The sequence below is a fragment of the Plasmodium gonderi genome, assembly GCF_002157705.1.
Source record: "Plasmodium gonderi DNA, contig: Chr02, whole genome shotgun sequence".
NCBI lineage: Eukaryota > Apicomplexa > Aconoidasida > Haemosporida > Plasmodiidae > Plasmodium > Plasmodium gonderi.
Genome location: NW_021628926.1, coordinates 572,105 through 593,728, shown reverse-complemented (window position 1 = coordinate 593,728; position 21,624 = coordinate 572,105). Strand labels below are relative to the sequence as shown.

General features: G+C 31.9%; 5 protein-coding genes across 5 annotated transcripts; all 5 read right to left on the bottom strand.

The window, feature by feature from the left end:
- Positions 1-76: 76 nt before the first annotated feature.
- On the bottom strand, positions 77-1,957 carry PGO_021150 (aspartate--tRNA ligase; the record flags this gene model as incomplete). Its single annotated transcript, XM_028685933.1, has 1 exon — positions 77-1,957. One exon carries the CDS (start codon positions 1,955-1,957, stop codon positions 77-79), a length of 1,881 nt encoding a protein of 626 aa, XP_028541734.1.
- Positions 1,958-3,082: 1,125 nt separating this feature from the next.
- On the bottom strand, positions 3,083-5,029 carry PGO_021140 (vacuolar protein sorting-associated protein VTA1; the record flags this gene model as incomplete). The annotated part of the gene is made up of 7 exons (XM_028685932.1): positions 3,083-3,118; positions 3,384-3,463; positions 3,627-3,743; positions 3,885-4,133; positions 4,326-4,424; positions 4,640-4,711; positions 4,921-5,029. 7 exons carry the CDS (start codon positions 5,027-5,029, stop codon positions 3,083-3,085), a joined length of 762 nt encoding a protein of 253 aa, XP_028541733.1.
- Positions 5,030-6,278: 1,249 nt separating this feature from the next.
- Positions 6,279-11,207, bottom strand: PGO_021130 (vacuolar protein sorting-associated protein 51; the record flags this gene model as incomplete). The annotated part of the gene is made up of 1 exon (XM_028685931.1): positions 6,279-11,207. The coding sequence occupies one exon, from the start codon at positions 11,205-11,207 to the stop codon at positions 6,279-6,281; it is 4,929 nt and encodes a 1,642-aa protein (XP_028541732.1).
- A 3,327-nt stretch (positions 11,208-14,534) lies between these two features.
- Positions 14,535-16,046, bottom strand: PGO_021120 (nucleoside transporter 4; the record flags this gene model as incomplete). The annotated part of the gene is made up of 2 exons (XM_028685930.1): positions 14,535-14,959; positions 15,131-16,046. The coding sequence occupies 2 exons, from the start codon at positions 16,044-16,046 to the stop codon at positions 14,535-14,537; spliced, it is 1,341 nt and encodes a 446-aa protein (XP_028541731.1).
- Positions 16,047-17,885: 1,839 nt separating this feature from the next.
- PGO_021110 (hypothetical protein, conserved) lies at positions 17,886-20,270 on the bottom strand (the record flags this gene model as incomplete). The annotated part of the gene is made up of 1 exon (XM_028685929.1): positions 17,886-20,270. The coding sequence occupies one exon, from the start codon at positions 20,268-20,270 to the stop codon at positions 17,886-17,888; it is 2,385 nt and encodes a 794-aa protein (XP_028541730.1).
- Positions 20,271-21,624: the final 1,354 nt, after the last annotated feature.

Genomic DNA, 21,624 nt, shown 5'->3' with positions numbered 1-21,624 from the left:
ATGTATTTATATATGTATTTATATATGGATACATGAACAGTTGCTCAGGCAGAGGAGCACTTGGTGCGAAAATATTTCATGGTATTAGCCTCTTTGGATCTCGTGGAAAAAGAGATGTCTTGCGGATGTTGTTGAGGCCTAAAAAAAGCATAAGGACACGTTCAAGGCCAATTCCACAACCCGAGTGCGGGTAAGAGGAATATGCAAAGGAATCGATATAAAAATTGAGTTTTGTAGCATCCAAATTGAAGCGTTTGATATTATCTAACAACAAATTAACATCATTGATTCTCTGGGATCCAGATAATATTTCTTCTCCTCTCATAAAAAAATCATAAGAATTTGAAATCCTTGGATCGTCTTCTTTATACATGGTATAAAATGGTCTCAGAGCAGATGGGAAATGAATAATTATATAATAATCTGTATGATGAGAAGCTTTAACAATTTTTCCCAACTCTTTTTCCATATCGGTTGACATGTCATACATTAGAATTTCTTCTTCCTTTAAATTCAATTTGTCATGTTTGATTAACAATTTGATTGCCTCTTCATATGTAAAAATTGGAGTAACATTTAACCACTGGAAATCCTCAGATGGATATTGATTTTTTATAGTTTTAATAAAAAGTTCATTTTTTTTACATTTTGTTAATTCGTTAAATATATGCTTAAACATAGAATCGTAGAAAAAAACATTTTCCATATAATCATACTTATATGTCATTTCTACATCTAGGGATATATACTCACAAAGGTGTCTATATGTATTGCTATTTTCAGCTCTGAAAACAGGAGAAATTTCAAAGACTCTATCAAATCCAGAGTTTATGCACATCTGCTTGTACAACTGAGGAGATTGTGCTAAGAATCCTTTCTGATTAAAATAATTTATTTGAAATGCATTCGCTCCTCCTTCACTACTTTCACCCAACAATTTTGGGGTATGTATTTCTATAAAATTATTTTGTAGTAGAAAATTTTTAAAAATAGTACATATTTGAGATTGAAGATAGAAAATACTATAATTTGCATACGTTCTCAAGTCAATACATCTATTATTTAATCTATTATCTTGATTCACTTTAATAGTTCCTTCTTCATTTGTTTCTTTCATATTTGCATCTTTTAATAAAAATGGTAATTCCTTTACCGTTTTGCTTATACAATATATTTTATTTATATGTATTTCATATTTGATATTCGTACTATCAATTTGTATTTCTGGTTTAATCAATTTTCCATTAATGTCTACAATACATTCCAACGATAGGTTACTTACCCATTTCATCATGTTCTTGTTATTGTCATTGTTTTTTATATCTAATATACATTGCATGGAATATAATTTGTGTCTCAAAATGATGAAGGCCAATGAGCCTTTACTTCTAATATCATGGATTCTTCCTCTAACCCAAATGTCCTTTTGTAGCAAATGTTCTGCATCTAACTCGGGTCCTACTACAGTGTTGCTCGTTGTGTCTTCTCGTTTCTGATTTGTCCCCTCCAAGCTATCCACCTTCATCAATGCATTGTAAACCTCTTCCAAATTATACAATTTGATCTTATCGTTATTTTTTTTTATTATACTAACTTTGATGTATCCAAAGTTATCTTTGTTTATGTCTTCACACACGTGTTCTAAAATTTTCTGGGCTTCATTTTTTAAATTCTCCCTTTCTGCTTTTTTGGCTAGCTTTTTTTCTTTTTCCGCTAGCTTCTTCGCTTTCTTTTCCTTTTTCTTTTCATTCATCTCTTCAGCATTGTTGCTGATGTTACTACCTTCCTGCTTTGCCTTTTCTGCTTCGTTTTCCATTTTGCTCCTAAAAAGTTTTAACCTATTCTGACTAGGAATAAAAATTATTTTTGCAAAAACGGGATAAAATCCTTGTTTTATTGAAATGTACTTTTGCACTTTATTAAATTTGTTCAATATGGTGAAACAGTACATTTGCATGCTCCTCCTAAGGTTCCATGCATTACGAAACACATTGCAAAAAAAAAAAAAAAAAAAAAAAAAAAAAAACAGGGTTCAATGATTATCTATTATGTTTTTGGAGAACCTATCTCCCGCTTTCCCCTTTTTATTCTCGTATTTTGTATTTGCCCTCGGAAAAACTAACACTTGGAAAGCACGTCGCTGTGTTAGAATGAAGCAGGAATTTTTTTTTTTTTTTAAAACTGGTTGTGCACGAGCATATATATTTTACACTACACTATGATGACATACGTTATTTTGAGATATACACTATTTTTTGCGTTTTTCCTGTATCTGGATGGGTTGAAACAGCAGAGAAATGGCTAAAGCATGGAAAGCATATTTTTTTCTACCTCAGCCCTGGAGTGTTATTGGCCTATCTCAACACTTGGCAATGTAAGAAGTTTTAAAAAAAAAAGAAAAAGAAGGAAAAATGTATGTAAATTTAAAACCGTAATGGCAACGTATCCGTGATTTTTTTTTTTTTTATTTATTTTTTTTTTTATTATCATGTTAGAAAAAATTGAAAATAAAAATAATTTCTCTTTTCTTTCTTGTTTAAGTGCTATAATTTGTATGGTGCTATAAAATTGCTTCGTCCATTTTGATTTTCCAAAGGGTTTTGATACCACCCTTTTTTTTTTTTTTTTTTTTTTTTTTCTCTCTTTCTCTTTTTTTTAATAGTATATATATAAATCGTTGTCATGTCACACATTAGATAAACCTATGTCCTGTGGTGCTTAAAAAGTACACACTTTCGTTCGTAGTGTTTTTTTTTTTTTTTTTTTTTTTTTTTTTTTTTTTTTTTTTTTTTTTTTTTTTTTTTTTTTTTTTTTTTTTCTTTAAATGATATTTCGAACCTATCATCTTGTATCTTGTGAGTACAAAATTAATCTCCTTTTTTTTTTTAAAAAATAAACATGAAAACGAATTTAATCCAGATTGAGAAGTCCCTCTGCTTAACAAATTCGTAGTAAAAAAAAAAAAAAAAAAAAAAAAAGAAAAAAAAAAAAAGAGGTACATTTTATATACGTACCAAAATAAATATCGTCCCTGATATATATGTTCCAACAATAGCTTCTTCACAGTTGTGGGGTTGTGTTACTACTTCAAGCATGAAAGGGCTAGATTCAATTCACGCTTAGCTGTGTCGATATCTTCAAACAGAAGGGCTAAGAACATGTTGGGTAATACGTAAATTGGGGAAGCATGTGTCATTGGTGTTGCATGAGTAGACGCAATGAATGCGTAAGTATTGATGTCTGTGTTACGCATGTGTATGTAATAGTTTTTTCTGTTTTTTCTGTTTTTTCTGTTTTTTCTGTTTTTTCTGTTTTTTCTGTTTTTTCTGTTTTTTCTGTTTTTTTTTTTTTTTTTTTTTTTTTTTTTTCCCTAGCTGATAGACGAGCTCACCATTTACGGCATACTGGGCATGCTTCAAACTTGTGGCAATGTCAGCTCCGTTCTGTTGCTCCATATAGGCATCTGCTAATAATTGAAAAAAAAAAAAATTGGGACAGCAGAATTGGAACAATATTTGCAAACTGCAATGATATATGTTTGTGCTCCGTTGAGGGGAACAAAATTTATGAGTCCTTCCGTTTAGCTTGGAAATTTGCTTCCATTTTTTTTTTTTTTTTTTTTTAACCCATTTCAAATTTTGGTATGCCCTGAAAATTTTCACATTTCTCTGTTTGATTTTCATATGCCGTTTGATCTTTGAACATTTCATTCCCATTGATTGCGATTTCTTCGGGGGACTCTTCTGTAAGGAGGATGAACGTTTACGTCATTGTAAGTGCAAAGGGATGTGTTCTCTTATGCGTATATGTAGGTATATGCACATGTTTCTAATTATGTGCATGCCCACGTGCTGTTGAGCCAAATAATATGCACGAGCGATAACCTGATGAAGATACATCGCCTGTGGTCTCATTACGTGGGGTCCCTGGTTCTGGTTTAACGTTATTATCAAAGCAATTTTTCAAATAAACTGTTTTGTATTTAGCATACAGATATTTTTTCTTTTCGCAAGGATCTAATTTTCTGAAGTGGCTTAAAATTTCATAAAATATTTGAGACGTGAAAAACATCTGAAGTGTTTTTTTTGTTATCTCCTCCTGTCTATCGTGCTTGTCAGCAGCTAAGAACAATTCTGTAAAAATAGACACGAAAAATGGTAAGGGGTGGGGGAAAAAAAAAAAAACAATACGAAACGGAATGAGCAAGGTAATAACGAATTATTTACCACTTTGGCTAACTCAATCACGTAAAAAAAAAAAAAAAAAAAAAAAAAATGTATACTCATTTGTTCCTTTTTTTTTTTTTTTGTGCATGGTATTGTTACTTTTGCAAAAATCGGCTAACTTCGTGTAATCTACTGAATCAAAAGATGGGCGGACTTGTTCAGCCTTGTTTAGACATTGCATTAAAATATTTTTCGCTTCTTCAAAGGGGAAATAAAATAAGAGGAAATGGACGAAAGTGAAAGAGCGAGAAAGAAAACATATACACGATGAGACGTTTTTTTTTTTTTTTCTCTCTCTGTCTCTCTTCCTTTTTTTTTTTTTTTTCTTGTTTTTACACCCCTGTGTTTGTTCCATTGCTCGATGCCCTTCCATAAACACAATTTATTTTTTTTTTATAATTATTCTTATGTACCTATATCCGCACTATTGTTTTTTATGTAATCATTCAGCTGCTCCACTATGTAAAGAGTGCACAAGAAGGAAACTGATAATTTAGAAAAAGAGTAAGGAGAAGGAGACGGTCAATATTCGTTTGGGTGTTTTACACTCGCGAAGACGCTTGCCCCTCGTCAGCGCTGATCATATGTGTAATTCCACATATTTGTGCACGCATATATATATGTGTGTATATGCATGTTTATATATTTATGCAAATGTTTATGCATACAACGTTTTGCGCCCTAGAGAGGGTACCTAACAAATGATCTCTTTCCAACTCCTGAGCTTTTTTCCATATGAACTGAATAGACTTCATGGAGACTTTTTTGTTCTTCTCTCCTGCTTCTTCCCCTGGTGTTTCCATTTGGCTGCTTTCCTTTGGAGCTTTAGGAATTATAACTACAACCTTTTCAATCTGTTGTCAGCAGGGGCTGTGTGGCCAATTCGTTGGTAATAACTATGTTTTTTCCTTAAATGTGCACAAAATAGCTATTTTTTTAATCTACACAAAATAGCTTCTTTTTTTAATCTGCACAAAATAGCTTCTTTTTTTAATCTGCACAAAATAGCTTCTTTTTTTAATCTGCACAAAATAGCTACTTTTTTTTTTTTTTTACCTGCACAAAATAGCCATTTTTTTTTTTTCCTATTTAAACTATTCTACTGAAAAAAAAAAAAAAAATTTATTTGGGAATTAAAAAATGGTACATCCACTGTTGCACGATCTTGAAAAAACTTTTATTATAACCCTTTTCCCATTGCGTCGAAGTAAAATAATTTTCCTCTTTACATAATGAATTACATACAAGTAGTTTGTAAATACGAACAATTATTATATTATTTGAAGTCCCTTTCTGAGGGGTAACAAATGCACACGCATACATATAGCATGGGAGAACAAAGACGTAGTAAAAATGTACATGTGTATACCCATTTACAAACTGCAAAATTAACAAAAGTTTGAAAGTTTTTTACAAATTGTGATCGATGAGAAGATTCAAAATGTATAAACTCTGTTTTGTGAGGGAAAAATCTTCTTATGAGGAGATGTGTGTCTCCTCTGTCTGGGTTCCTCTTGAAGCTACAAAAATGTAATTATATTTTATAGGAAACGTTCAAAAGAATTTCCTCAATCAGTGTGTACGTATATATGCGGATTATACAAAAAAAAAAAAAAAAAAAAAGAAAAAATAAGAGTTCGTGTTGTAAGTGAATGAGTGAGTACCAATGTGGAAGAGTAAAAAAAAAAAAAAAAAAAAAAAAAAAAATGTACACACCCAATTATGCCACAACGGGGGATGATATTTCTATATTTTTTAAATTGCAACATTTATTTTCCCCTGAACAAATCATATCTTGTTAAGTCGGGTCCTTGGCACATAAAAGTGTTTTCAAAAAGAACAGGAAAATCGAAGGGGAAGTGGGAATTAAAAGAAAGCTTCAATAATGTTCATGCTGAAAAGTGACACACATGTGTGTGTACATATAGATTGGTCGATAGATTGGCAGATAGATATAGGTATATACATATGTATGTGCGAGACAGTGAGCCTATGCATGCATGGGTGTCGGCGCCCTCCTTCTATGAGAACGACTATAGGAACCCCTGCGGACTAGCTCCCATTCAAATTGTTCATTATAAAATCCTTATTCGCTCTGACATCACAATCTATTTCGTTCAGCAAGTAGGTCTGATACAAAGTATTCTTCGATCCTGCAGTTGAGTGAACAACGTAATTCGTGCGATCCTTTGCATTTATTAACACTTCATTTAAAATTACAAACAAAACATTTTCATCATCCAGAGGAACAAAAACCTTTAAGCAATGAAAGAAGAAAAAAAAATCTACTCTTAATTTTTCAAAACCATGTTCATTAAAATGTAAATTTCGAACATATTCCGTATAATTCTTAAACAATATTTTTATTATGACAAGAACTATTTTTCTGCTTTCTAAATGCAAATTCTTTTTGTAGTTTTTCATTTTGCACATGTACAATTTGTACATGTACATTTCTAGGTTTTTTTCATAATTCTGAACTTTCAGCTCCCTTTTCTCAACGTATCGGCACTGCGTGCCATTGTTTTTTTCACCCCCATCTGTTTTATCACCCCTGTCAGTTTTATCACCCCTGTCAGTTTTATCATCCCTGTCAATTTTATCACCCCTGTCAGTTTTATCATCCCTGTCAGTTTTATCATCCCTGTCAATTTTATCATCCCTGTCAATTTTATCATCCCTGTCAATTTTATCACTAAGATCACTTTTCTCTGTTTTACCACCTATTCCCTCACTTTGTACTTTAACCTGATCAGGCACCATGCTTGAGGGTCTTCTCCTCATCCCCTTTGCATATTCCTTGCACACTTGCTCCAATGATTCCCCTATTTTATTCTTCATTTCATTAAAGGCATCAAATTGCATATGGTTAGACACACCAGTATTCATTTTGCTATGAAAAAAAAATATCATATAGGAATAAACGGTATTAATATTTTTCAAACAGTATATAAAATTGTTGCTCACAAACTGTGTTTTTTTCTCTTGCGTCCATTTTTCACATTCAGTGAATAATTTTGTCCTATGTGATATTTTATTTATATAATATGAAATAAACACATTCATTAATTCATTACACTTTTGGTGAAATTTATATCTCGCAAAATTGCGTATCCCAACAGCGTATCTGTTTTCAGAATCCTCTTCATCATCATCGTCATCCAAATCGTCATTTGTGTGCAATTCTTCCGATATAACCTCTTCTGAAGTGACAGCTACTGATGTGGTATCTACAAGCACAGCACCCTCGTCTACAATTAATCCTGTCGTCTTTCCTCTTTTTTTTTTTTCTTCTCCATTTTTACAGTCCCATAGAGAAGCGCAATCCATCTTCTCACGTTCATATATTTTTTTCACATTTTTGAACCCCTTATTTTTTGTTTCCCCTTTGTCTCTTTCATCTTCAAACAGGGCAGCATTCACCACTCTTTTTGAATTTCCCAAATTGGTAGCCGAATTGTGAATTTCGTTTGTCCATACCCCTTCTTGGATAATCGATACTGGGCAATAGGTTCCTTCTTTCACTTCTTTCACTTCATTTTCTTTCGCTTCATCTTCTTTCACTTCATCTTCTTTCACTTCTTCATCTTTCACTTCATCTTCTTTCGCTTCTTCATCTTTCACTTCATTTTCTTTCGCTTCATCTTCTTTCACTTCATCTTCTTTCGCTTCTTCATCTTTCACTTCATTTTCTTTCGCTTCATCTTCTTTCACTTCATCTTCTTTCGCTTCTTCATCTTTCACTTCTTCATCTTTCGCTTCTTCATCTTTCACTTCTTCATCTTTCGCTTCTTCATATTTCACTTCTTCATCTTTCGCTTCTTCTCCTATTCTACTTCCCCACATGCACATTTTATCATTCACGGAGACATTGAGATGTGGCACAGCTTCTCCTCCCTCGAATGTGCAACCTGTGGGTGCGACTGATTTCATGTAATCAGATGGGATCGCTTGAATCCCATTTGCATCTGTTGTCTCATAGGAGCAATAATCCATTTGAGGTTCCTTTTTCTTTACCTCGTTCTGATTGTTCCATTTGCAAAATGGATACGCATCTTTATACATGAGATCCAGAAAAGAGTTAGAAAGACAGATTCGTTTACGCTCATTGATTAATGCATGTGCTTGTTTATACATATCAAGGATAATTGTGCATATTTTTGAAACCCCTTCTTTTTTCATATTGTTCAGTATTGTGACTAGTGTAAGTAGAAAATATGTTTCCGCTTTTTTGGTTGCTTCAAATTTTTGATTTTCTATAATTTTATCAATAAATTGGTTAAAATCCATTTTCATTAAATTCTTTGTTTTTAATAAATCCTTTTCAAGATTTTCATTGTTAAATGTAATATTTTTGTACAAAAACTTGGATACACATTTCCATTCAGTTTTTCGTTTTTTTTTTCCTTCCAAGTTCATTATATCAGAGCTGTATGTGTGAGGGTAGATATTTCTACACTTGAAGATTTTTTCTTTATCTGATGAAAAATTTTCTCCATATGGAGTATTTTCTCCAAGCACTGATTCCTTTGCACAGTCCAGCGTGTCGTCTTTGTCATTTCTGTAACCTTCTTTTGTGCAATTTGAATTGTTTATGTGGTCATTTTCGTCCCAATGTGTCCTCTTCTCCCACACACAGACAAAGTACCTCATGAAGGAATCGACAAACCTCGTGAGAAAAACAAAATAAATAATAACAAAATTAATCAAATTCTTAAAATAAAAATCGGTGCTAACTATGGATATCTGTTGGTAGAAGACCTCCAAATCGATGAGGAGCAAACAAAGACGTAGCAAAATATTATGACAAAGTTCAGGTTTATATTCCAAAATGTAATTTACTTCCTTCTCTTTGCACATGACAAAAAAGTTCATAAGACAGCAATTGCTGTGAATACATAAACTGTAAAAGTAAAATTTTATTAATTCCACATAGGTCTTCTTAAAAAATTCATTCATAATTGGAGTTATCATTTCCTCCAAGATATTCTTTTCCTTATGAACATTCGATCCATTCTGAATCTCCTTTGTTAAATGGTTCTTTTCTCCCAACAGTATTTTCATGCAACGCACGACAAGTTTTATAGGAGGATTTAACATGTATATAAGATCCACTGTAAGGTCTTGCAAAAGACTGAAGAAGATATGCATCACAAATTTGATAACTTCCTCGTCGTTCTCTCTGCTTAACATCTTATTCAAGCAGTTTAAGCAGTTCACGCAATTCATGCAGTTTTGGTGCGAGTTACACTTTCTAAGTTCACAGTTGCAGTAGGATAGTGTTGCATCTTCCTGGTCTAAAAAACATTTCTTCATCAAGTTCACATTTTGATCTCTACACACATGGTGGGAATTGCATGGGTCAAACTCTGCTGATGTATGGAACGATCCATCAAGCGAAGACTTCCTTGCTTCAGTGCTCTTCATCTTCATGTCATTCACCACTTCTATCTCTGCAATGGCAACCTCATGCATCTTTCTTATCAATTTCCTCAAATGTGGAATACTGTGAAGAGTTCCTATTTCATCTCTCTCTGAACTGATTTCCTTCTGTTCACAATAAACATCAAGTATAAATAACTTTTCATAACTTCTTACAGTTGCGAAAAAAAAATTCAGCAAATGGGTATAGGCCAATTCTAACACACGACTAAATATTTCGTTATGAATTTCGTTATGCTTTTCGTTTTGTTTATCATCTGTTGTACTGTAATTTTTATGGTTCTTTTTTTTATCCTTGATAAATTGATTTGAAGTAAAAATGGAATTATGGCCATCTTTATTTTCATTTTTTTCATCGTGCATGTAGTTTTCCAAATTAAATATGTTGCATAGAAGATATTTTAGTGCCATAAGTCTATTCTTTATAAATATATTTCTTAATTCCTTCTTGTTTTTTCCATATGCTAATATTAAATATAATGAGGAAGTTATTTCTTCACTTGAAGTGACATGGGAACATAGGATGTTAAAAAATTCTTTTGATGAATTTCTTCCAGGACAGGTAGGATAGCCATACTTGATGCCATCGTTTATGTTCGGTTTTTTCCATTCCAGGTGTCTACTCCATACACTGCATCCATTGCAATCATTGCAACCAATGCATCCACTACAATCACTGCAACCATTGCACCCATTGATTTGTCTCCCATGAAGCTTCTCCTCATAGTAGTAACAAGCGATTCTGGCCAAATTATCGCTGTCTAAAAATAAATTCCAAAAGACACTCACTTTTCTATTCGCGTAAAAAAAAGGAGCGGCTTGAATGAACATTTCAAGTGATTGTATGTACTCACCTCGTGTTATTAAATCAAACATCCTCCTTGGAATACTCATAATGGTATGAACATGGTTTATTAACTCTTTTATTTGTAACAGATTTTTAATTTTTTTATAATTTGTGTCAATTTTGGTATTAACTAAATTACAATTGTTATCTATACAACCCAAATGATCATTTATATTTTTTATTTTTTCTTTTACATTTACAAAATTTTTTTTTAAAAATACAATTGCATCTGCTGCATCTATAAATTTATTGTAATTTTCATAAACTACTGATTGCATAAAATTATCATTTTGTTTTATTTCCTTTTCGATTTTTTTCGATTTCTGTATTAAATCATTTAAAGTAGATTTTTTTAGCAGCTTTTTAAAATAATCGTTTACGTTAAATTCGTTGCTTTTTTGGTTCAATTCGTCTGAATCGGTTACTTGGATCTTTTCATCCATCGAGTACATTTCATTGCTATTCCTTTTGGACTTTAATACACTACATGGTTCCTCTTCCTTTGTACCATTCTGTTTTACTTCATTATTTCTAATTAATTCGTTTTCCTTCCTCTGTTCGTTTGCCTGTCTCTGTTCATTTGTCTGCCGCTGTTCATTTTCCTTACTTTCATTTTTTTCATCTATGTTATAATAACTTTGTAAAATCGCTCCTATATTTTTTCTCCCCTCACTTCTATACTTCTTGTGCATGTTTGTGATTCGATGGTGGTAACAATAGCGTGTGGAGGAGATAAAAAAATGGGAAATGAACAGGTGCAAACAGAGGAAAAAAAAATTATGCTACTTGGACTTCACCTTTTTCTGTCTATGTTTTTGTATCATCTCAAGGTATGTTTTTTTTTTTTTTTTTTTTTTTTTTTTTTTTTTGGTACATTAGTAAGACTCATTTCTAGGAAAAAAAAAAAAAAAAGAGAAAGAATTTACACATCCTCTTCAAGTCAGTGTTGTAAATATACCTATAAAAAAAACACACACATGCATACACCTGTTGAGTCATAAGATCGATGTATCAACTTCTCTGATTGTCTCCCATCACTGCGTTTGTGAACCAAATAAATGGCTCATTTGTTCCTATTTACGGCTCTTTTATCTGTTCATTGGTGTACTTATTTGTGTACTCATTTGTTTATTTACTTGTTCATTTGCTTGTTTATTTATTTGTTTATTTACTTATTTATTTGTTTGTTTGTTTTTTTTTTTCTCCCCTTTTTCTAAAGCGGTATGGAAAAGTGAAAAAAAAAAAATGATCATGATACGTTCCTCCTTTTAAATGTATTTATGAAGAATCTCCAAAAATGGATTAATTTCGAAAACCTTTTTCATTTTTCAGTGAGGTGAAAAGAACATGTTCCATCACTAAATGTGTTTGCTATCGCTGGAAAGAGAAAACTATGTGTTAAATCTGGATTGCATCCCACTGTTAATCATTTCGAAAAAGAAGAACGAATCCCCTTGTGTTCACACAATCATTTATGCAATCATTCATGCAGTTATCATGTGTAGATGAGGTACCATTTAAAGCCTCCTAGAGAAATAAGATCAAAAAATGAAAAAGCCAAAAATTTCTCACATTCCATATATATCATAATGACATACAGATTAATTACATTTCGGTGAAATTCACCTCACGAAATAGTGCACATATTCATGCTCTTATTTTATTTTTTTTTATTTTATTTTTTTTTTTTTTGCGAATATGTGTTTCCCATTTATTCTGGAGTAAAAATAATATTCTACCAATTCAGTTGCTCACGCTATGGTAATCTTTCTATGCCAAAGTGAGAAAAAAAAAAAATAAAAATCAGATATGTATATATGTATGCATAAAACAAGTACGTGTGTGCTCGAGGTGTAAACATACACACAAAATTAAATGCATTTCTTTTCAACCCTTGAACTATTGTGTTGTTGAACTTAAAGAACGGCCACTCGAATAATCCTTTACACATGAGCATATGGGGAATGACCTTTCATTCGTTCATGTGATGAGGACATACTATTTTTTTTTTTACAGGTCAAGTGTTTAATTGTTTGTTTAATTGTTTGTTTAATTATTTGTATAATTGTTTGTATAATTGTTTGTATAATTGCTTGTTTAATTGTTTGTTTAATTGTTTTTTTGTATGTTCTTTTTTTTTTTTTTTTTTTTTTTTGGTACAGACTTTTCACCTGAACGTTCAGGTGAAAAAAGTTAACATTTCAGGGATGACACATATGAGATTTTGCAAAATGGATGGATATGCAAATTATTCTCCAGGGAGGTGAAAAAAAATGAGACATAGAAAAGTTAAATCCACGTCTCTGAGGAAAAATGTACTTCTTTCACTCCCGTGCTTTATATATGTATACATTTATCTGGTTATAATAATCTGAAAAAGTGTTAAGATATAACAAAATGGGAAAACTTATAAAAGAGATATGAATATTTTTTTTTTTTTTTTGTGTTTTTTTCCTCTCTGCTCTCCTCATCCTATCATCAGACATACATAATTCCACGTTCAGATGTTTGCAAATTAGATGGTTGTAAATAAGTCTAGAGAGATATCAGAGGAGATTACCCTCTCACTTGAACTACTAGCATCGTTCCTATTATTGAGACGCAGGGTCGTGAAAAATAATTCTCAACTAATCATATGTTACATAAACATTATAGGAAAAGAGGAAAAATTTGAATGAAAAAAAGAGTTAAATTAAATAAATAAAAATAAAATGAGGTTAAGATAGAACGAGATTGAAGTGTAATTTGTAAGTGGCCTCATGAGGGTGCATAGCATTTTTAGACACCACTTTCATTATTTAAAACTCTCTCCTTGAGAAGTGTCCTACGCTACAGACAGAACCTCAGCGTGATATGCAATTGCATGTTCGACTTTCTTCTTTCGAATTTGTTAACGCGTGAAGAAAAAAGGGACACACATATATTTATATGTATGCATGTATGTGTGTGTATATGTATGTATGTATATGTGTGTATATGTATGCACGCATGTGTGCGTAACTTTTCCCATGATACTCAAATGTTTCTCCTTTTAGTCGTTATCCAACTTGGTGTTTCTCCATTTTACTGATACAAGAAGGCAGAGAAGACAAGCCTACCATGTCTGTTCTATGATTCCTCGTGAAGGAATATTAACACTTGTACTTATTGATGCACCAATCCTACACAAATGGATTTAGATTTATTAAAGAGGATGGTATAATTTCAGTATCGATTAAGCATTCTCAATAGTGCTATTTTTTTTTTTTTTCCTCTTCTGCCTCATCTGATCCACTGTACCATCGTTATTATCTCCCTATTTGAGCGTCCCATCGGATAAGTTTTGTCTTTTTTATATAAAATTTCAGTTTGCATTTATGTTGAAAACAAGGAACGAAATAAATAAAGAAGGAACAAAAAGAAGGAATGAAAGAATGCATGTATGAATGAATGAAAAAATGAAAGAAAGAATGCATGCATGAATGAATGAAAAAATGAAAGAAGGAATGCATGCATGAATGAATGAAAGAATGAGGAGGTTGTTGCCTTTCATAGAAATCTGTTTCATCATGCATGTGCAAAAGTTCACGTTCATGCTGGAATGAGCTCCTTGACACATATGTGTGGCCCCAGCCCGCTCGGGAGGAAAATAAAAGTAAAAAAAAAAAAAAAAAATGGGAATAAAAAGTGGAAGCAAAAAAAAAAAAAAAAAAAAAAAAAAAAAAAAAAAAAAAATAAAAAAAAAAAGTCCACAATAAAGTAACTATTAACACCATTCCGAGGTGTGGCCATTTTGGCATTTTTTTTTTTTTTTTTTTTTTTTGTTCATCCCTAGCAAATTAATTTTTTATGGGAAAAAAAAAAGAAAAAAAAAAAAAAAAAAAAAAAAAAAAAAAAGTCCCCACTAGGGTTTCACTTAACACCGTTACGAGGTATGCACATTTTGGCATTTTTTTTTTTTTTTTTTTTTTTTTTGTGCATCCCTAGCAGTTGACTTCTTCAGGGGAAAAAAAAAAAAAAAAAAAAAAAAAGGGCATCTTTTACAAATCTATGATTGCTTTGCAGAACCACGGGGCCAAAGCAAAACTCATTAAGAGAGAGAGTGCACAGAAGGAAGAAGAAACGGCAATATTTTTTTCCTTGGTGTTTGGTTCTTCGAAACATTCATGTATTCTGGCATAGCTTATATTTATAAGAGATCCATTTGTAGAACCCAATAAAAATATAATGAGTGCTACAAATCCGTTTGAGTGCATAAAATCTCCTTCTTCTAAATTTTTTATATTGAAAGCAATTCCTAACAATATGATTCTGCTTAAACACATGACGACAACATATTTCTGTTTCAAAAAGTTGAAGGCATTCAAATGGACAGTCACCATAAGGCTGAATAACATGTCACTTAGTTGATATAAAAACATGAATAAGTAATTTATATAAACTCCTTTTCCTAATTTATTGGGAACTGCAGGGAAAAAAAAAAAAAAAAAAAAAAAAAAAGGTATGAAAAGGGTTAAATTGGATACAAATAGACTATTTTATGTTATAAGAATATTTCATATATGGGAGTATCAACACTAGTGGCACTATATACACCCATCCGCTCTACAGCAGTTACTACATTGCAGAAACGTACTCATGTGAGGGTACACGGTGGAGGATATAAAAATGGAAAAACATATGGGAATGAGACAAACATAGTAATATTTAATCAAACTATAGCCATTATAAATATTAGCGCAATTAAACATATTCTTGAAGTTTACAAATTTGTCTTTACAAACATTCAAAAAAGACAATGAAACAGTGGAATCTTTAGATTTAAGATCAGATGTAGATAAGGTACTTTTCTGCTTTTTACTTTTCCCTTTTTCAATTGCACTTAACTGTTTATCATTATTAGCATTTTTGCATATTTCTAATTCTATTTTTTGACGTTGTTGAATAAAGAAAGGGGAAGTAATTTGAACATACATAATAAAAATAATTATAAAAAATTCGATAAGGACAATTGTTCCAATAGATAAAGCTATAGCATTGTAATAGGAGCTTGTATTTCCATCTTCAATTGTAAAATAAGACATTAATAAATTAATTCCAAAAAAAAATAATGAACTAAAACTAATTCCTGTTATCATATATCCATTTACTTTTATAGCCATAAGAAGTGAATATTTTGTACAAGAAGAATATAAATAACCAATAAACAATCCAATAATTCCACATATAACATATACATAATATTTTGATGCTTTACACACACATATACATACTAGTAGTACTAACATATTAAGTGTATTTAAAGAATTAAAAATCATTATCGATTTAAAAGAAGTTCTTTCAAATGTTAACTGAAAAAATGATGATATAATCATACATCCAGATACTATCCCCATCACTGTTACAAAAATTTCCTCATCATAAATGTGGTTTATCAAGAAGGATACATTAACTATAACGTGTGAGGGTAAGCTTAGCAGTAGTCCTATGAAAAAGAAAATGGCTCGAATTTTTGCCTCTTCCCCAGGCTCCAACGTGTGTTTTTTTTCCATATTGTCGTTTCTCCCACGCGTGTTCCTTTATCGGTTTGATTGGCTTTTCCTTTATCGGTTTGATTGGCTTTTCCTTTATCGGTTTGGTTGGCTTTTCCTTTATCGGTTTGGTTGGCTTTTCCTTTATCGGTTTGGTTGGCTTTTCCTTTATCGGTTTGGTTGGCCTCCAGTTATCTCTTACCTTGGGGGTGATATATATATTCCTCTTTTTTTCTAACGTTCTTCAAAGCCTTGCGTTCACACTTATCTCATGCAAGAGGCATAAAAGCCCCGCTTAGTCACAAATGTCGGGAAAACAAAAAAAAAAAAAAAGTATAGAAAATGGTATGCAACTTGGAACATAAAAAATGGTACTTAAAAGGCTGCTTAAAATAGCACATAAAAAAAGTGTTTGTGGCAAACGTGAATATTTACTAATGACGTAGTGAAAAATAGGATACCCTTAAATAATATAAAAGAATGCCCGTTAAAAAAAGGAAAAAAAAAAAGAAAAAATGTTTAGGTAATAAATAACGAATAGTAAATAATTATATATGAAAAAAAAAAAAAAAAAAAAAAAACACAATGTTGAATGCAAAAACAGAATCCTTTTTAAAAAAGCACACTTCACGGTGAATACATCTACAACTGTAGCTGAGCGATGAAGTGGTGAAAAAAAAAAAAAACATACAACTGGAAGTGTCGTGCAAATGTAGCTTCATACAAATGTAGCTTCGCACAAATGCAGTATCAATGGAATGGAATATAAAACTTACAAAATCGAATCTGCACGACGTGGGGAGCTCCAAGTGGTAGATAATTCACGTATCTTTTAGGAGGAAATAAATCACGACAAGCAAAAAATTGCACCCCTGTTTTTATGAGAAGAAGTAGAGCACGAAAAAAAAGAATGTAAAAATAAATTCCAAACGTGATTTTCCACACTCCATCTACCTGAAGTATTGTGTATAATAATCGTCAGCTTTCATTCACGTAATGCCATATAATTCTTCTACTTTGCTCATTCAGTGAAGTCACAGGAATGGTTTGAAAAAAGAGAGAGTTTGTTGGTGAATCACACCAACTCTTTTTTTTTTTTTTTTTTTTTTTTTTTTTCCTGTTACATTGAGTGCCCATTTTATCGATAATGAAAATAGGCATATTTTTACATGCATAAAATAGAACTTATTACTTGTGTATTCCTAGCTCCAGTGTAATGAAGAAGCTCTCCATTATTCACATTTGTCAAATTGAATTAGTCAACGTATACAGGAATGAAGTGTCGTTCTTGTGTTTGTGACAAAAGGGGAGAGAAAAAAGGAAAAAAAAGAAAAAAAAGGAAAACAACAGAAAAAAAAGGGAAAAAAAAAAAACAGAAAAAAATGACGTGGAAACAAAGCAAAACAAAAGGAGGCGAAATAATGTTAAAACACAAAAAATGATAACGCAGGGATATGTGTACACGCACCGCTAAGCTCATATATGAGAGAAGAAATAAAATTCGTAGACACAGCAAATACATCCATATTGGCTGTAATTATAATATGATAATGACACAATGAGAGAACCACTGGGATGAAATAAATTCAATTTAACCATCTTTTACCATTTATGTTCGAAACTCTTCTTTCCAACACATTTGTATGAAATGTTTAGAAAGATATACACACTTATGAACATGAAAAAGGAGAAAAGGTTTTAAAAAAAAAAAAATTATGCACAAATGGGGATAGAGGGTGAGCATATTATGTCCTCTTTCACAAATACAAAACTGACAAAAATGGTAGTAACCCCTCCCACCCATATACCATGGTTATAAAACTTGTTTCTAGTTCCACCACTACAAAGTTCTACCTTCTACTACCTGGTAGTAGAAAAGAAAACCGAGTTGACAGCATTAAAAAATATATTCATATTCAGATTATTTTGCTTGACATGTCTGTATAAGTGTCGTAAATACTTTTCTTTATAGATTCTCTGAAGTTTTCTAAAAAGGAAAAAGTCCTCTTTGGTTAAAAAGGGAAGGAGGGCACAGTAATCAGCATATGGGTTGGTCACGTTGAAGCTTTTTTGAATTGTCACAGGTGGAACTTTTGTATCATATAAAATTTCCAAGATTTCTTGAAATTCACTTTGTCTTGTTAGTCCTAATTCTGTGGATACCGTTTCTGCACCTCCTTTTTCTGCTGTTTTTCCAGTTATGGCTAGAGTGGAGGAATTTCCTGATCTTTCCTTTATATCTTCATTCAGATCCCGTTTTTCCTCAACTTGGTTGTGAGCACTGTGAAGTAACACAGTTGAATCTGCTACCATATGATCACTTTCGATGGCTGTATTCTTCCCTCTCCATTCTTCTTTTTCTTCTTCTTCATCATCTTCTTCTTCTTCTTCTGTATTAGCGAAAGGAATATCAATTGGAGCCATCACTTTCTTGGACTCGTAATTATTTGGACGACTTCCATATTTAATATAATTATTAACACTGAACACAACATCTAGGAATTTTCTCAAATCCAGTGAGATTTCTATATTATTTTTTTTTTTACTTTTTTGTCGCTTATTATTGATTATATTGTATATTGGTTGTTTTCTAGCTGGGAAGAAGCAGATTTTTTCATACATATAAATACAACCTAGGGTATATATATTTCCATATTTTAATTTTTCAGATAGGTTCAAATTACCTCTTTGTTCATCCATGAACCATTTGTTCATGAATCTTTGTATAACAGCTTGTTGCGTAGTTAGATTCCCCTTCGTTTCATCATCAGCATTACTATCTGCAGTTATCTGTTTGAATGTGTCCTTCACATAGAAGATGCCAATTAGAGAGTAAGATGTTTCTCCACCAACAAACGAGATGGGGATGATGTAAGTCTTGTTTTGCTTATACACATCTTCATCAATTTTGTCTTCTGCATTGTCTGTTTCTTTTTTCTTTTGCAGATTTTCATTATTGCTATTCTGCTTGATCCCATGATTACCTTCTCTCTCAATTGCGTTTCTAGTATCATCTCCTGAACAGTTGCTCATTTTCAAATCGGTTGTTTCTGTTCCAGATTGGAATTTACCAGAAGTAAACAACTGTGGAGTACTAGTATCAGTGGGTTCGGGGCTGCTGGAAGTCATCTGATTGTATAAGGCCTTTATATTCATCTTTTGCACCGTATCAAAAATAGGATTTTCAAATTCTAAGTAAATCAAATTGAACTCTTTTATGCAATTTAATTTGTTATTGCTCATAAGGTAGAGGAAGTGGTTACACATTTTTGCTTCCTCTACAACTAGTGGGTCATTTGTTTTTTTTTTTTTTGCACTTGTGAGTATGTACTTGGCTTCAATAGCTTTGAAAATTTCGTGTTCGAAAATGTTTGAGTTTGGTTGAATGTTAGCTGCGATGACGGTGCCAGCTCCTCCTGCATCTGCAGCATCTCCAGCATCTCCAGCAGAGTTGTCAAAATTCTCAATCTTGAATTTTTCTAAAATGCGAATAAATTTGCTGTTCCTTTCCTCCACATTAAATTTGAAAGAATCGATATCATTCCGTTCTTCCAGGAGTTTTTTCAAAGTCATTTCTAATTTTTTATTCCAGATGCAATACTTGAAGAGTCCATTACAAAGGGGACACATTACTGTGGTATTCTTCAACCTAGACATATCAATAACTGGATTTGTTTTCTTCTCATTATGTATTACAAACTTATTTAATATATAGAATAATATACAACTCTTGCACACAGAATAGCCACAATTATTACTACATACAATAATGTGTGAATCGATTAAAATGCAATTGCATAATTTACACAGAAACTCATTTGGAACATTTATTTTTTGTTTTTCTTCTACATCTACACTTATTTCTTTTTTTGCTTTGTGAGTAATATCACTAACATTTGATTTTTTCTTAATATTTCTATGAATAAGGATTTTTGTTCCATTGTAAATTTTATCTTCTCCACTCAGAAAAATTATTTCCTTCTCTCCTCCACTTGTGCTTTTTTGCTGCAAGTTCTTCTCGTTCGTGTAATTTGAATCCCCATCACCATACACGCCTTCACCAACTTCATCGTGATCCTCTTTATAAACTGAAAAGTAAATATCAATTTTATTTTGATAATTTATGTTACTCTGTTTACATATGATATGTTTCAACTCGCTGGCCAAAATGTAGTTTTCGCTTTTATTAATTTCCAGCAATCTCCATACGGAGTGTTCACTGAATAGTCGATACTGAATATACATCTGTCTAGGTGCGTAGTTGGCAGTGTGACTAGCTGACAGTGTGACTAGTTCGCAGCCTGACTAGCTGACAGTGTGACTAGTTCGCAGCCTGACTAGCTGACTGAATGCAGGAATTTATCATAACGTCCTTTTTACATTTCCTCCAGGTGCATCTCCCCTATACTTTCTTTCGCTCTTCTGCTTAGATATGAAAATTGTGATAGATCTCACCAGATTAAAGAACTCAACAAAGAATGTCAAACGATTAGATTTACAATTGGTTAATAATAATATGTGTCACAGAAACAATGGTGGGTGTAATAATGTCCTCACACCACTATGCTTATATGTCATACGGGACGTAACTGTGATGTATGTAATCAAAGGATTCGTGAATTAATTAGCTAAAGAGAGTTTTTTTTTTTTTTTTTTTTTTTTTTTTTTTTTTTTTTCTCCCATTTGATTTTTTTTTTTTTTTTTTTTTTTTTTTTTTTTTTTTTTTCACCCCTCTAATTTCTCTCAGCATGTTTTCACTTCTCTCAGCACCTCTCCCCTCTCTCTTATCGATTTAAACGTCGTAAAATAATTTTACTTCCTTTGATACAAACCCTGTTATCATGCTAGTATGCAAATTATTAAGTGATCTGAAAATGCATAAATTTGACACAAAAAAAAAAAAAAAAAGGCATCAAAGTTAAGTTGCGAGAAATATGATGAGACTGCATACCGATGGCGTTTCTTCCCTCTTTTTTCATCTCTTCATCATGAAAAAAAAAAAAAAAAATCAAAAAATTAAAAAATAAAAATGCAGGATATTTTTTCCATTTAAAATTGGTTTGGAATTTGCTAGGGGGAGTAAAAAAATTGACCTCTATCACTCACAACTGTGGAAAACGCAAATCTCCGAAAAGTTATCATACTTTGCTAGACCCCCTCTACATATGTATATATAATGCATGTACATGTATATATGTATGCATAAATTGTGTGCACACTTTTTGTTACTTATATATAGGAATGTATCATGTATACTCAAAGAAAAGATCTACACAGAATACACAATTTACTCTCTCCCATTCGGGTATATCATACTATGTATATATGTATATATATATATATGTATATGTATATGTATAGGTAAAATAAGTCAAGCATTTCCTGTACCTAATTTCTCATACGCATATTTTATAATTATTCTATACATCCTCTACTCCACACAATAAACACAGTATTCATACCTACCAGACTGCTTTTTAAAATTTACCTACACTTGGGGCGTTGATTTGCTCTTAAAAAAGTATTGTAATACCAACCTGTTAAGGACTGGATGGGTCAAGAATGAAGAGTGAGGATTTTTCACTTTACTTCACTTTAC